The 13,129-nt window shown below is 42.8% G+C and overlaps 1 protein-coding gene and 1 non-coding gene across 4 annotated transcripts in view; both read right to left on the bottom strand.

Moving 5' to 3' along the window:
* The window catches only part of LOC145412616 (uncharacterized), a 140,872-nt gene that overhangs the window by 19,099 nt on the left and 108,644 nt on the right, over positions 1-13,129 (bottom strand). For all 3 annotated transcript variants that reach the window (XM_080282534.1, XM_080282532.1, XM_080282533.1), the window contains one exon: positions 8,204-8,392. In XM_080282534.1, the coding sequence (XP_080138660.1) occupies positions 8,204-8,392 (189 nt within the window). The remainder of the gene's footprint in view (positions 1-8,203; positions 8,393-13,129) is intronic.
* On the bottom strand, positions 10,885-11,003 carry LOC145412727 (5S ribosomal RNA). Its single transcript, XR_013899638.1, has one exon. It is a non-coding gene; the product is annotated as a 5S ribosomal RNA (ribosomal RNA).

The raw sequence follows: 13,129 nt of genomic DNA, 5'->3' as shown, positions 1-13,129 counted from the left end.
CAATGCTCATCACCAATTTCAAATGATCTATAGTTATTTTAAGTGCACATTGTGGAGAACTACTAAACCAACCCCTGGTGTTGTCTTCTACATTCCTTCTTAATAACTCACATGGCATAACTGGTTTAACCTGCGGCGTCCCGTCGACGTTCTTTAACGTCCACATGTTTTGTCACTGCCAATCTCGTCGACGTACATAAACGCGAATCAATTGCAAGGTCCCTAATTTGCACAATTTTCAATTTTCGCGAGTGATTTTTGGTACGTATACACGTGACACCTTCCTCTACAAGATGCCAGGCAGGGACAATGCCTTACCCAGCATGACCTCCTCCCCCCCCCTGCACGCCATTGTCTCAGCAATTCACCTGTTATCAGTGACCTGGCCAGTAAAGCCATGTCATGCCACGGTATGAAATTCAGGGCCAGAGTGATTCCCCAATCAATGACAATGTGGAGGACAAACTTTACATAGCATTAGAGGAAGAAACAGTCAGAAATGATGATCAGGTAATGTGGCAAAAAAAGGTCAGGTATGGTGATGAGTTAGTGAGTGAAACAATGCTTATAATGCCTATATTACTGCTTGAAAAACAGTATACTCTCATACTACATATAAATTCATACCAAGTAAATAAATAAATACCGTTTATGAGTGGTGTGAAATAGTTATCCTCCCACAGAACTCGTTTTCTTTGGTGCCACCCTGTTAGAAAACCCAGTAAGGTAAGGAGGTACTCCTACCTGTATCGAGTAATTTAAACCTCCGGTGAGCGATTTCTCTATGAATTTTCGATGTTTCTCACCAAAAGCGGAGGTTTAAGCACAAAAAAAAAAAAAAAAAAAAAAAAAAAAAAAATCCAAAAATGGTCGGGATTGGGGGGAGTCAGTGGTGGAAAAGTGGTCGGGATGGGGTGGGTTAACATAACTCAATTTTGTGAAAGTACAGTACATCATTTATATAGAAAAGTTTTAAATATATGCTTAGGAATATTACAGTCATATGAGTTATGAATGTGGGCCTCCAGCCCTACTTGGCCCAGGATCACCATAATTAGTGGGCCAGTGGTTGGTAAATACTGCCATAACAAAAGTTTCTGCATATTCAGTGCTCGACAAAAGTATTGAGCGCCTATGTCAGGGCGCGCAATAATTTTGGCGAAAAAAGAATCACCCTTTTTTGTGATAAAAAATTGAGCCAGAAGTTTTGCATGACGTCATGGCAGCCTGAGGCCTTACTGCACGCTGGTTGGCTGGCGCCTCAGTTGCCTACGGGCTGAGTGAGAGAGAGGAACCCGGCCGCTCCTCCCTCTCTTCTTGCGCCATTTTTTACCTAGTGTCCCGCAGTGTTTTGGCTTTCACTACTTTATTATGGCCCCTACCCATGAATTGTCGAGTGAAATAATATCACAGATCATTGCTCTAAAGGAGGCAGGCCACCCCACGAAGGAAATTAGTGATTTGGTTGGTGTGGCTCGGTCGACAGTGCAGAGGTGGTGTGCCTGTTACCGAGTGGAAAATAGTGGTGACGTTCTTACAAAGAAACCGCAATCTGGTAGGCCCAGGAAAACTTCCCCGAGGTCTGTTAATGTGTTAAAACGTGCAGTGGAGTCTAATCCTCGTGTGAGTGCAAGGAAAATTAACCCCTAGGGTACGCAATTCTCCAGCCTCGACTGCCCCCCAGGCCGCAAAAACAGGCCTATTTTTCGACTTTCTCGAAGGTTAAAAGTTTTATGCCCGATTTATAGAGCTTGAATTTACACACCTGAAAATGCAAACCCCACCCTCCTAGACCCAATAGTTACTGAGCTATGGCCCGTCAAAGTTTATAATAGTTACCCGTCATGGCCCCAGCGAGAAAGAAAATACGCCCCTCACATCTGTTTTCTTCACAAAAATACGTACAAAAATCACCAAAATCAATTTTTTTTTGGTGTTATAAACCATTGTAATGTGCTTAGAAAAAATAAAATGGTGACAAACGCCCCCAATACATATGATAAATAGTAAAAATTATCTTCCCCTCCTGTCCCCTCCCCATACCTTCAATCCTCTTTCCTCCCCTTCCCTCCTCTTTCCTCCCCTCCCCTTGCCTAACTTCCCCTCCCCCCTCCCCTCCCTGCCGAGCTGTCAAATCTAGCTAGGGAAAATGGTCATGAACCCCCTAAAAAAAATATGATAAATAGTACAAATTATCCTCCCCTCCTCATACCTCCAGTCCCCTTCCCTCCCTCCCCTTCCCTTCTCTTTCCTCCCCTCCCTTCCCTCCCCTCACCTAATCTCCCCTCCCCTCTGAGCTGTCAAATCTAGCTAATTTTCGTTTTTGAAGGCTCCAACATGTTTGCAAGCGTCAGCATAAAATAAAATTTCTTTTCTGAGTGGGTTTCGATAAAGACAGCTAAAATAATTGTGGTGTGTGTATCTGTATGCAAAGACACGAATAAATTATAGGTAATGATTCAAAAATGTGCGCCATAAAGTGTAAAAAATATGCAATATTCGAGGCTGGGGAGGTAAAGATACTTCGTGCTAGGGTGTGGGGATGAGGGTAGGGGTTGGGGTGGGGGGATGAGGGTAGGGGTTGGGGTGGGGGGTTGGGGGTGGTGGTGGGAGGTCGTAAGGCCAGAAGGGGGAGTATGGGGATGGAGGGATGGGAGGAGACCACCACCAGACACAAAGGAAGGGCCCCAGTAGAGTACAGGGACATGGAGGGAGAATAGGGGGGAAATACCCTCCCCCAGTCATGGGGGGATCCACATGAGAGGGGGAGGATGCATGAGGAGGGGGTGGAAGGGTTGGTGGTGGTGGTGGTAAGAGCTGTGGGAGGTAGGGTAGCATCAAGGTAGTGGGGTAGAGGGATGTGGCAAGAGGGAGGTGGGGGGTACACCCCCACTGCCTGAGTCCCCTCTCTGGTGTGTCCAACACTTAGTTCTGATTGGTTAGAAGCCATCTATGTCACAGTTGGGGTGGAGCCAGCTGCCGCCAGTTTTTTGTGGATGTTGCACAATCGGTGTTGCTCGTCCTTTTAAGAAATTGCACAAAAAGCCCGATCGATGAGATTAGTACTTTAGGGGTTAAGGAGAGCAACCCGGAAGTGTTTGGTGAGGTTTCAGTGCGCACAGTTTCTCGAAGAGTCTATGAACTTGGTTACACAAGCCACAGGCCTGTGAGAAAGCCTCTTCTTACACGTAACCAGCGACTTCGTAGGCTTGCCTTTGCTAACAAGTACCTTAACTGGGGTGAGGACCAATGGTTGTCAGTGTTGTGGTCTGATGAGGCAACATTTACCATTACCTGTAATCGAGGAGCATGCGTGTACTAGCGCAGAGGTAGTGACCTGCTTGACCCCCGTTATGTGGAGAGCACAGTTAAACACCTTGATTCACTAATGGTATGGGGTTGTTTCTCTGGGAAGGGTTTGGGGAAGCTTGTTGTGCTTCCCAAGAACTGCAGAGTGAATCAGGATGTTTACCTGGAGCTTCTTTGTGATCATTTACCTGAGTCCTTCGAGCTCACAGGTGCACGAGTGTTTCAGCAGGACGGTGCACCTGCTTATAAAGCCAAATCTGTCATCAACTGGCTTCGTGACTGCGAAGTCTCCTTCATGAAAGACTGGCCAAGCAATAGCTCAGACCTCAACCCGATAGAAAACTTCTGGTACCTCGTAAAGAAGAATCTCCAAGGGAAGGACGTGAGCTCTCTGCCTAAGCTGGAAGCAGCCATTCGTGAGTCCTAGGCAAGTATATCACCCCAGCACCTGAGGAAGCTCACCCTTTCACTTCCATGACATCTCAGGTCCATGAAGAAGCACAAAGGATACCCTACCAAGCATTAAAGGTAAATATAATGCATTATTTACATGTTTTTCCAGAGTTGAAAGGTTTGTTTCGTAGGAGGGACGCAGGGCGCTCAATACTTTTGTCGAGCACTGTAGATACAGAAGAATTCTAACCACAGCTTTGCTACAGATGTCTTTTCCCCCTACTGGATTAAACTGATGCCCATGTCAATCCAGACTGCAGGAATTATTCAATCGCCTGTATCATGGCATACGGCTGCCTTGATTCTCCCAGAATCCTCCGCACGACCTTCTATCCTGATCTGTACAACTAAGTATAGGGACACACAGCTAAAGTTGACCCAAGTGATGTGCACTCTGTCTCAAATGTGTTACTGCAGTATCATCTCACAGTGTATTGTGGTCCCTAGCAGCAAAGAAGGAAATGTTGCATCATGTGGACAGCCATGAATGAATGTGCAACACATCGGATTTCTTACATGCAAGAATCCTCAGTTACAACAGTGCGAAAGAATCAAGAGTGTTTAGTGAATATTGTGTTTAATGAAGACTAAGAAGATTTTAATGAATTATGTCTATAGGCAGAGGGAGTAAAATGCAGAGTATACCACTTTATGGAAATACCCTTAACCAAAGAAATCAGTGATATGGTGGCATGTGTGATGTAGGTCAAAAATATACCTACATTCAGTATAAGTAAAGGGTGGTTCCAGAATCTTGTGTGGCATTACAAGTAGCATAATGGTAAGCACCATGGTGAGGCTGGTAGTGTAGGTACAGAAGCAGCAGCTAAGTCCTTTCCTCCAGAACTTCATAAGATTGTAGATGAAAGGGGCCATCAGCTGTACCACATGATCAACATGGACAAGACAGGTTTATTTTTGAAACTGCTCCCTCCATTTAGCTACATTCCCAACTTCAGAGGAAAATACTGCTCCAGGGTTTAAAGAAAGTAAGGAATGCCTAACCCAAGTCTGCACAGTGAATTCTGTAGGCGAGTGTAAAGTGCAACCACTCATAACTCATCATTATACCTGGCTTAGGTGACTGATGGGAGTAATTTCTGAGTGACTGAGTATCCACTGGCAATACATAGGAAATGGTGGACTACAGCAACTGTAAAATGAAAATGGTTTGACAATGTGTTAGTCCCAACATGAAAGTTCCTGTAGAAAATGAAGAAATTGCTCTTAAAGATTCTTCTGTGATTGATAATGGCCGAGACATTCCCTCCTTACCTCACTGGTAGGCACCCTTCAGTACAGGTGGTGTTCCACCTGATGAACACCACCTTCTTCTTAGGTTCTTGCCCCTCAACAGATTATTTCATGCTTTAAGGGGTGGTATCTGCAGCTCATGTGCAAGCATATGCACAGGGTGAGAGAAAGTGGGGATGAATTGGAGGGGTTAAGAGGAAGCAGAAAACACCTTCCTAGCCTTAATGTGAATTTTGGAAAAGTTAGTCTACAAAATTCTGTAAACATTGTGAAGGCCTTAGGAAATGTACACTTGATGTGACAAAACATGGGTAGAGGAAGATGCTGCCGCACGAGTATCCATCAGTGTCACCATCACCAGCCTTCAATTCACTGTCTGCTGCAGTCAAAACAGCCCACAGCACCCCAGGGGAAAGATTCACTAATCTTACGAGGGAAAGGATGTTATAGTAACTACTGAAATGTCAATGGAGGATATAATGACCGAAGTTTAGAAGACATTGGCAACAAAGAAGACAGCACAGACTCAACACGCTGTAAAGCAGGCAGAGGTACAGCCTGCATTGCAACCACGGCAGCCATTCAGTCAGTTACTGCAGCATTCTGCACCTGGCAGACAAGTTTAGGGACAGGCTACTGAACATCTTAAACCTTCTGCACTGTTTGGGGTTAAGTGACCAGATCGACAGCAGCTTACGCTCAGTGCGAAGTGAACTCTATAAAAATATCAAAAAGCGATCACAGAGTCTTCTAATCTTGTACCTTTCACCTGTAACCTCACCAGTTCCCCCCTCCTGACCTGCCTAACCCACCTTATCTACCTAACATGCCTTGCCAGCAGCCACCACATCAACTGCTGCACACTACTCAGATGCTACTGCCACTGATTTTGAGGGGTCTGAGCCTAGGGACTAATGTTTGCAGTGAGGAATTTGAAGTAGTTCCAGCCTCAGCTCCCATCTCAGATCCCAACCCCCTTGTTCTGCAAAGTGGCCACCATTACCTGTTAAGGTGAGTTTTTCCTACTTATTTTTTATTGCTGTAGACTTACAAGTATTTCAGTCTCTGTCTTATCTTTGCTTTGCCTCTGTACAGTTGGCTTTACCCTTGGGAAGTGTATCTGTACTCCAGCTGGGGTCATAGAGAACCTTGAGTGGGCAAGTTGGGGTCAGGTTGGATGGCTGGTTAACATAGTACATCTTTATAATGGATCATGGATCTCTACATGCACAGGCTCTACTTGCATGGTATCCTAGATTAACAGTTTATCTGCACAAGAAGAGGGCCTACTGTACCTATATACTGTACCCTTCATCACAATATTACATTACAGTACAATACCTCTGTATCCTAAAATACTCTTACATTTGTCTCAGCCTTAACCATTAACTTTTGCCAGTTTCATTCTTCTGGTTCTTAAAATTCATTCTCTTCCAATAATAGTTCCCACTTCATTTCTTTCTTTCATTTAGTCTATTTTCAAGTCTCAGGTTTGCTACAAATGCAAAGTGATATGAGCCTGTTAATAACATTATCAGTATCTGTAACTTTTCTAAGCCTTTCATCTAACTTTCATAAATTGTACTTAACTGTTTTCTGTTTGTTTTCATCTTTCTTACTTCGTCAAGTATATCTATGACTTGTCTTCTCATCAAGAGACCTTTGCTATGAACACTATTGTTTCTGCATAAACTTCTATTAAAAACTCCCCATGCTTATTCCTTCCATACCCCGTCTTTCCATAATATTTCATCACTGTCCACCTTTACATTCATATCTTCCATACACTAACTTCAGTAGTCTTTCTTTTATACACTCATTCACCTGAGGCTAAAACAAAATTTTCTTCCATTCCTTTCCCTTCTTCCTTACTGGTGCATAAAGACATACAAATGTACACCATTTTATCTTGCACTCACACAGTATGCTCTAACAAGCTTTTTCACTTTCCTCGGCAGCAAAAAAGCAACAATTATCGTCTTACGATTATACTGTATTTGTCTTCCAGACCCAGTCACATTACCCAGCCATCTCAGTCCACACAGTAGTCTCGTTTCCACTCACCAACCCCAGCGCATTATTAATATGTTTCACTACAACACCACATACATCTAGTTTTGTATCTTTCATTTCATTCTTAAAATCATATCTCTCAGTTCGCTGATTAATTCAAACTGAAATCAGCTGCTCTCATTACAATATTCTTCATGTTCACCTGGATGGATTTTCAACCACCTTACAACTTTTTACCAGCCACAATAATGAGGCTGGTATTGTCTTCAGTCTGTCTGTGTGTCTGTTAGCACAATATGTTTGAAACCGCTCAAAGTACCATCACAAAATTTTCCAGGTGTGTAGTAGGGAACAAAATCGATCACGAGTTCAAAATGATGAAAATGAGTCAAGATGTGTGTGTATGTTACCATGGTAACTTTGCAACTGCTCAAGAGATCGTCACAAAATTTTACAGGTGTGTAGTAGGTATGAAAATCTGAGTCTGAAACTGGTGAAAGTAGGTAAAGGTCAAGGTCATATTCTGAGCCGCACTAGATAATTACAGCATGTATTGGCTCGTGGCTGGTGTGATTTCCTCCTGGGGGGGGGGTGCCTTTTTTTTCTCTCTCTCTCTCTATCAAGGGCCTGGTAAAAATACTCCCAGACATGACACCAGACTATCAAGTTGTAAAGAATGGGTCAAAATAGTCATTCATAAATTATACAATAAAATACCAGTCAAGAAAGAATTAAATACTAAGGAGAAAATAGCAATAAAAACAAACTGTGTTCACTAATTTCTCACATATCCACCCTCCCTTTCAGTACCACCTTCAAGGAAAAACAAAACATTAAAGAAAATTATAAAGCAAAAAAGGTAATATACTGACAGGAGTTGAAACAATACCAAAGAATGAAAGCAGGGTAAGAATTGCTTGCTTCGTATTGTGGCATAAGGCTAGTCAACCTAGGTGCTACTGTGGTTGGATATGAATGCCAAAAACACTGCAGTCATGTGCTCTGCATGATGGCACTACTTAACCTCACTGGTGATGACAATGCCACTGTTCAAAGTCAAGTACTATGACTGGATAAGTGATTAATTTCTATATCCACCCATATCAGCAGTGATACCAGTGTATATACAGTGTCCACGCACGTACAAGTTACGCAGGCAAAAAGAATGACTTACTGGACAATATCTTCTCACAGTGCTTCGTGAGATGGTTCATAAGCCTGACGCAGAGGGAATCGCCTGAGAAAAAACCTTCAGATTCGACCAAGAACTGCATGGTCTCAGACATGCACTCCTGGTAGCCAAGGTGAAACTGCTCCAGCTGGCTGCCAGTTCTCTCTTGCTTGGCTGTAACCTCACAGTTTTCTGTAAAGTAATTAATCATAAAGTTAACATGATGCCAGTATTCACAACTGTAATGTACAATAAAACTTAACTATACTGAACTTCTCCTTTCATCAAACACCTTAAACTTACCAGACATTCTTCTCTTACATCAGACTCAGTCCATTATAAATGCATGCCTACAGCAGCTACTGTTTAACTGCACTTCAACTGCTTTCATCATATGAGTACGCAGACTTGTTATAATTAAACAAACAACTTTACATGCAGACAAGTATCTCAATATCTCACTGTCACTGGCTGTGTGAGGGACCAAGTTTGTTTATAACATGTTAGCCATTTTTGTTAATGGTTAGTCAAAATACCAAAAGCTGCAGCATTTTGCCCACTATAAGAAATGGATGGCAGTCTGGTGGTGAGCCATGTTGGTGTGATAAGTACTCAAATGAGCTTAATGATAATTCTTGTAAGTGATTAAATATTCCATTAGAGCATTATATTAATAAAATTTTCTTTTTTAGCCCACACCCCCCCATCCTAAAACTCCTTATAAATTAAGGTTCTGACTATGTTTATAACAGGAATACAGCTGAAAGCCTCCCCAATGATGCCAAAGATTAGCTCTTTTACCACTGAAAAGTACCTGTACATCACTTGAGATAATGTTCCATGGACCAAATTCACATTTGGTTCAGACACTAGCCCTTTTTGCACTTAGCCAGAGAATTCAAAATGATGTTTGCAGTAAAATAAAAAATCTGCATATTAATCACATTTAGACTCTGCTGACCAGCTGCAGACAGCTTCTGCCAGTTATACCATATGTTAACTATGGGTAATGTGAATGACTGAGGCTGCGAGATAACCTCATTTTCTGGGACAATTAACATCAACTTCTTCAACAAAACTCTGCTGAGGAGCCTAAACAAGGTGGCACTTTGCAACCTGGATGGGGCAACAGTGGCATCCACCCAGAAGCCAAACCTCCTTATACTTCCCTGCACCCTGCCATGGAATAGACCCTGGTCTAACCCTGGTGAGGCACTGTCTATCGAAAGGGAGTGCCAGATCCCAACACAGTGTATGGATGACTGTTCTGTATCTACAGGACAACCCCACATAAGGAGTTTTTTACCTGCGGTCGACGGGTCTGTTTGGGAACAGAGACGAGTTATGCAACAACAACAACACTGCAGAGGAACACAACATGCCAATGTAATGACTGCTTCACTCTGCTGGCCACTTTGGTTACCAAAGCAATTGACATGTTGGCCAAAAATGCCTAGTGTGACACCATTTGGGAGGACCAAGTTGTACTGTATGAGGTCTGTCCAAAATGAAACCAAACTTTTTAACCCCTACATGCCGGGGGTTTTCCGACGTCGCCCACTCCGTAGGGGGGATTTCCGTGATTTTGGAAAAAATATCCTTACTTTAAACCCTAGTATCTACCAAACTATAATAGCTAGAGAAAAAATTAAGGATCCATAAGACTCAACAACTCTTCCTCTTTCAAATGAAAGTATCCCCAGGACTCCAGGTGGTCCCATCGATGAGTAAGGATAAGTTAAAGATGACTGGTTTTCCAATGTTTTGGCGGGTTTATCTGAGTGCGTGCCACTGCCAGTGCCCTAATTGGATTCGTTGGTTAACGTTGGCAACACTGACCAGAGTGGTGATTGTAACACTGTCCAGGCTTCCTTCGAGGGAAACTGGAATTTTGCACTCCATCATCAACTTTTCCTTACTCACCGTCATTAGGATGAGTCATCACCTTGTTCATGTGGCTCCCTATACGGTTAGCGCCACTATGCCCCATAGGTGTGTCGAAAAAGAAAGCTCTTTGATTTTCTGTTCTCACTTCCTGCATCAATTAAAATAATTTCCTTCTACTACGACACTTATACTTGCACTTGACATCACGATTACGGTTAATTGCACTTTGAGAAGTAACTGCTCTGGCTGTTTCACACAGTATGGTTTAGTATGAGGTAATTACTTCTACTAAAATTGTGACTAATTTGTACTAAGCAGGAGCACCATGAAAATATTACTAATATTATACACAACTTACATTTTTTGTACTTCACATCACAAATATGCTAATTCTCACATATTCACAATTATTTTCTGCAAAGGAAAAAAATAAGTTACAGCCAACCAGGTCATTTTCTTTCTCCCCATGCACTCCTGGTTTTCTTTCATGTACCAGGTAGGATTACTCAAGGTATTTCCAATCACTGTTTCACAACTAACCACAAACAGTAACACTCATTGCAATGCACTTGTAAAACTTATCATAAAACATTTATTTCGTCGCAATTACCAGATATAACTTAGGATATCTTACAGTTCACTTATGTATAAAAAAAATCACTTGTGCATACCTGTTTCATTCATTCATTCATTGCCAGACGCCATGTATCCCAAACGGGGTGGCCAAGGGCTTAGAGTTAATTGTTTTTACAGGGAGGGGCACTAATCCTCCACCAACCCCACTTGACACGTAGGGATGCCAACAGCATCTGGTGTTCCCAGGCGGTCACCCATCCAAGTACTAACCAGACCCAACGTTGCTTAACTTCGCTGATCGGACGGGAAGCGGTGTACTCAACGTGGTATGGCCGTTGGCACACATACCTGTTTACTATTTACAATTTCCCACACACCTGCTCAGTCACTGAGCCCTTTCCCCGGCAGTAAGGGCAGAACTTTCGCAGGGTGTCGATGATGCAAGCGGCCCCGCGCATGGGGGAGCAGAATCGGACAAAGAGGATGAGGAAGACATCACTCTACACTCTACTACTGCCGTGTACACTCTGAACCGTGCGTCAGTGGGATACTTTGGGTACCTACCTACCCTATGGCTGTCACAGAAAATGGTCATGGGTTGAAAGGGTGGCTAGAAGACGCTTGCAGCTATACCAGTCAACCGGCGTTGCTCTGCGCCCCAAATCGTGACGTTATAACATGTCAACCGTTGCATAGGGATTAAATAGTGCACCAATGCAAGTGTAGCATAACTGCAACAGGAACGCTGTGTAGCTGCAACTTTGAGCTTTAGTCTAACTAGTGCATCATGTTACGTCACTTGGTTATCAAGGTACACACACTTAAGTGAAAGTGTGTTTAGTGCACTTGGTGAATTTTCTTCCATGTCTTCTATCTTATGAAACTGGCGACCGTTCAGGGTATATTTCAAACTCGTGGAAAAGAATTGTGTTGTGCTTCACCAGAAAGTCACGGATAAGGAGCAACATGTGACCAAAGTGCTCTGTCATGGTGCGGCATCCAGGTTTTGTCTGTCCACGCCTGAAGCTTCTTCCTTCGCTCTGCCTGCTTCAAATGCTTCAGGACGTCCAAGTAAAACTCTTTATTGACTGTCTGACAATGTGGATCAAACTCATGATATACGACACCCTTCCAATCAAAAAAGACAATAGTTTTTTTTTTTTTTTTTTTTTTTTGGGTGGTGGTGGTGGGGGGGGATTGCAGTGACCATGTTCCAACCCCACTGCAACAACTACTTTTTTGTTCTGCATTGTAGCCATACACCCATGAAAAAGTTTTTCCCAGTTTGAAACTGAATTTCATGCAAACATGCTGCTCTTCAAGATCCTTCACTGTTGCCCCAAATGCATTAAACACACATTCCCAAGCATGTGTACCTCGATGACTAAGTGATGTGGCGTGATGCAGCTGATGTTAGACTAAAGCTCAAAGTCGCTGCTACACAGTGCTCCTATCGCAATCACACTACGCCGGCTTGTTGTCGAGCTATTTTAAAAGTTTAGTTTGTTTTTGGACAGACCTTGTACTGGTATACTACAACAGTTTTATATGCTGTAATACAATTTTAACCATAGGATGACTTACTGTTTCTGAGAACATGCAGTAAAAGATCAAGGTCACACAGCAAGGTCAACTTCAGCATTTATGATCCAATTTAGACCAAACATGGTTGAAGGGATAAAGGCAAGGCACAAAAAAAATAAAAAAATTCAGGTATTTATATAAATCAGTCAAAGGTCAAGGTCAAAGTATGACGTGTGTCTGTGTGTGAACAAAATAACTAACACAGTTTTGGCTTCATTTAGACCAAGATTTGGAATTGTTAAGAGTCACCCAAGAGGTGACATTTTTATTTTTGAACAACAGGTCAAAGTCCAAGATCACATGGGAAGGTCAACATAAATAGTTTTTCATCAAATTTAGTTCAGATTTGGTGGAATAGTTGAGGGTAAGCCAAGGTTGAATGGATTCGATTTTGAAAACAACCAAGAGCGTCAAGATTACAGGATGGAGTCCCAAGTTCAACCACTGTGTGTGTTGTAGTGTACTAGTATCTACTTGATGTCTATCAGCATCTCTTGTGCTTGCCTGCACTAGTTTACTAACATTCCATCTATAACCTGATGTCTAATCCCGCAAGAAGTGGCCACAAACAGACTGCCTCCATGTCATCCTGTACTCTGCAATCAGGCTGTCCCTCCTCCTATTCACACCTCATCAATAAACCTCTCCATCCCATCCATCCATCTCACCCTCAGTCTCCCTCTCCCTCTCAACCTCACTCACATGCACTCTCCAATTTAAGGTTTCATTCTCCCTTCTCTCCTGGGCCACACCATTTCAGGGTAGTTCTCCAAATGCTTTCTAACACATCCAGATCAATGCAAAAGAATTCCTTTAAGTTTCTCATTTGTCTGTTTGCCTCTCCATGAAACTCGCATGCTCATCTCAACTCATTTCCACTCC

The sequence above is a fragment of the Coenobita brevimanus genome, chromosome 93, assembly GCF_032717465.1.
Source record: "Coenobita brevimanus isolate Jiangsu-jjx chromosome 93, ASM3271746v2, whole genome shotgun sequence".
NCBI classification, from domain to species: domain Eukaryota; kingdom Metazoa; phylum Arthropoda; class Malacostraca; order Decapoda; family Coenobitidae; genus Coenobita; species Coenobita brevimanus.
Note: the sequence above shows the minus strand (reverse complement) of the source record. Positions and strands in the feature narration are given on the sequence as shown.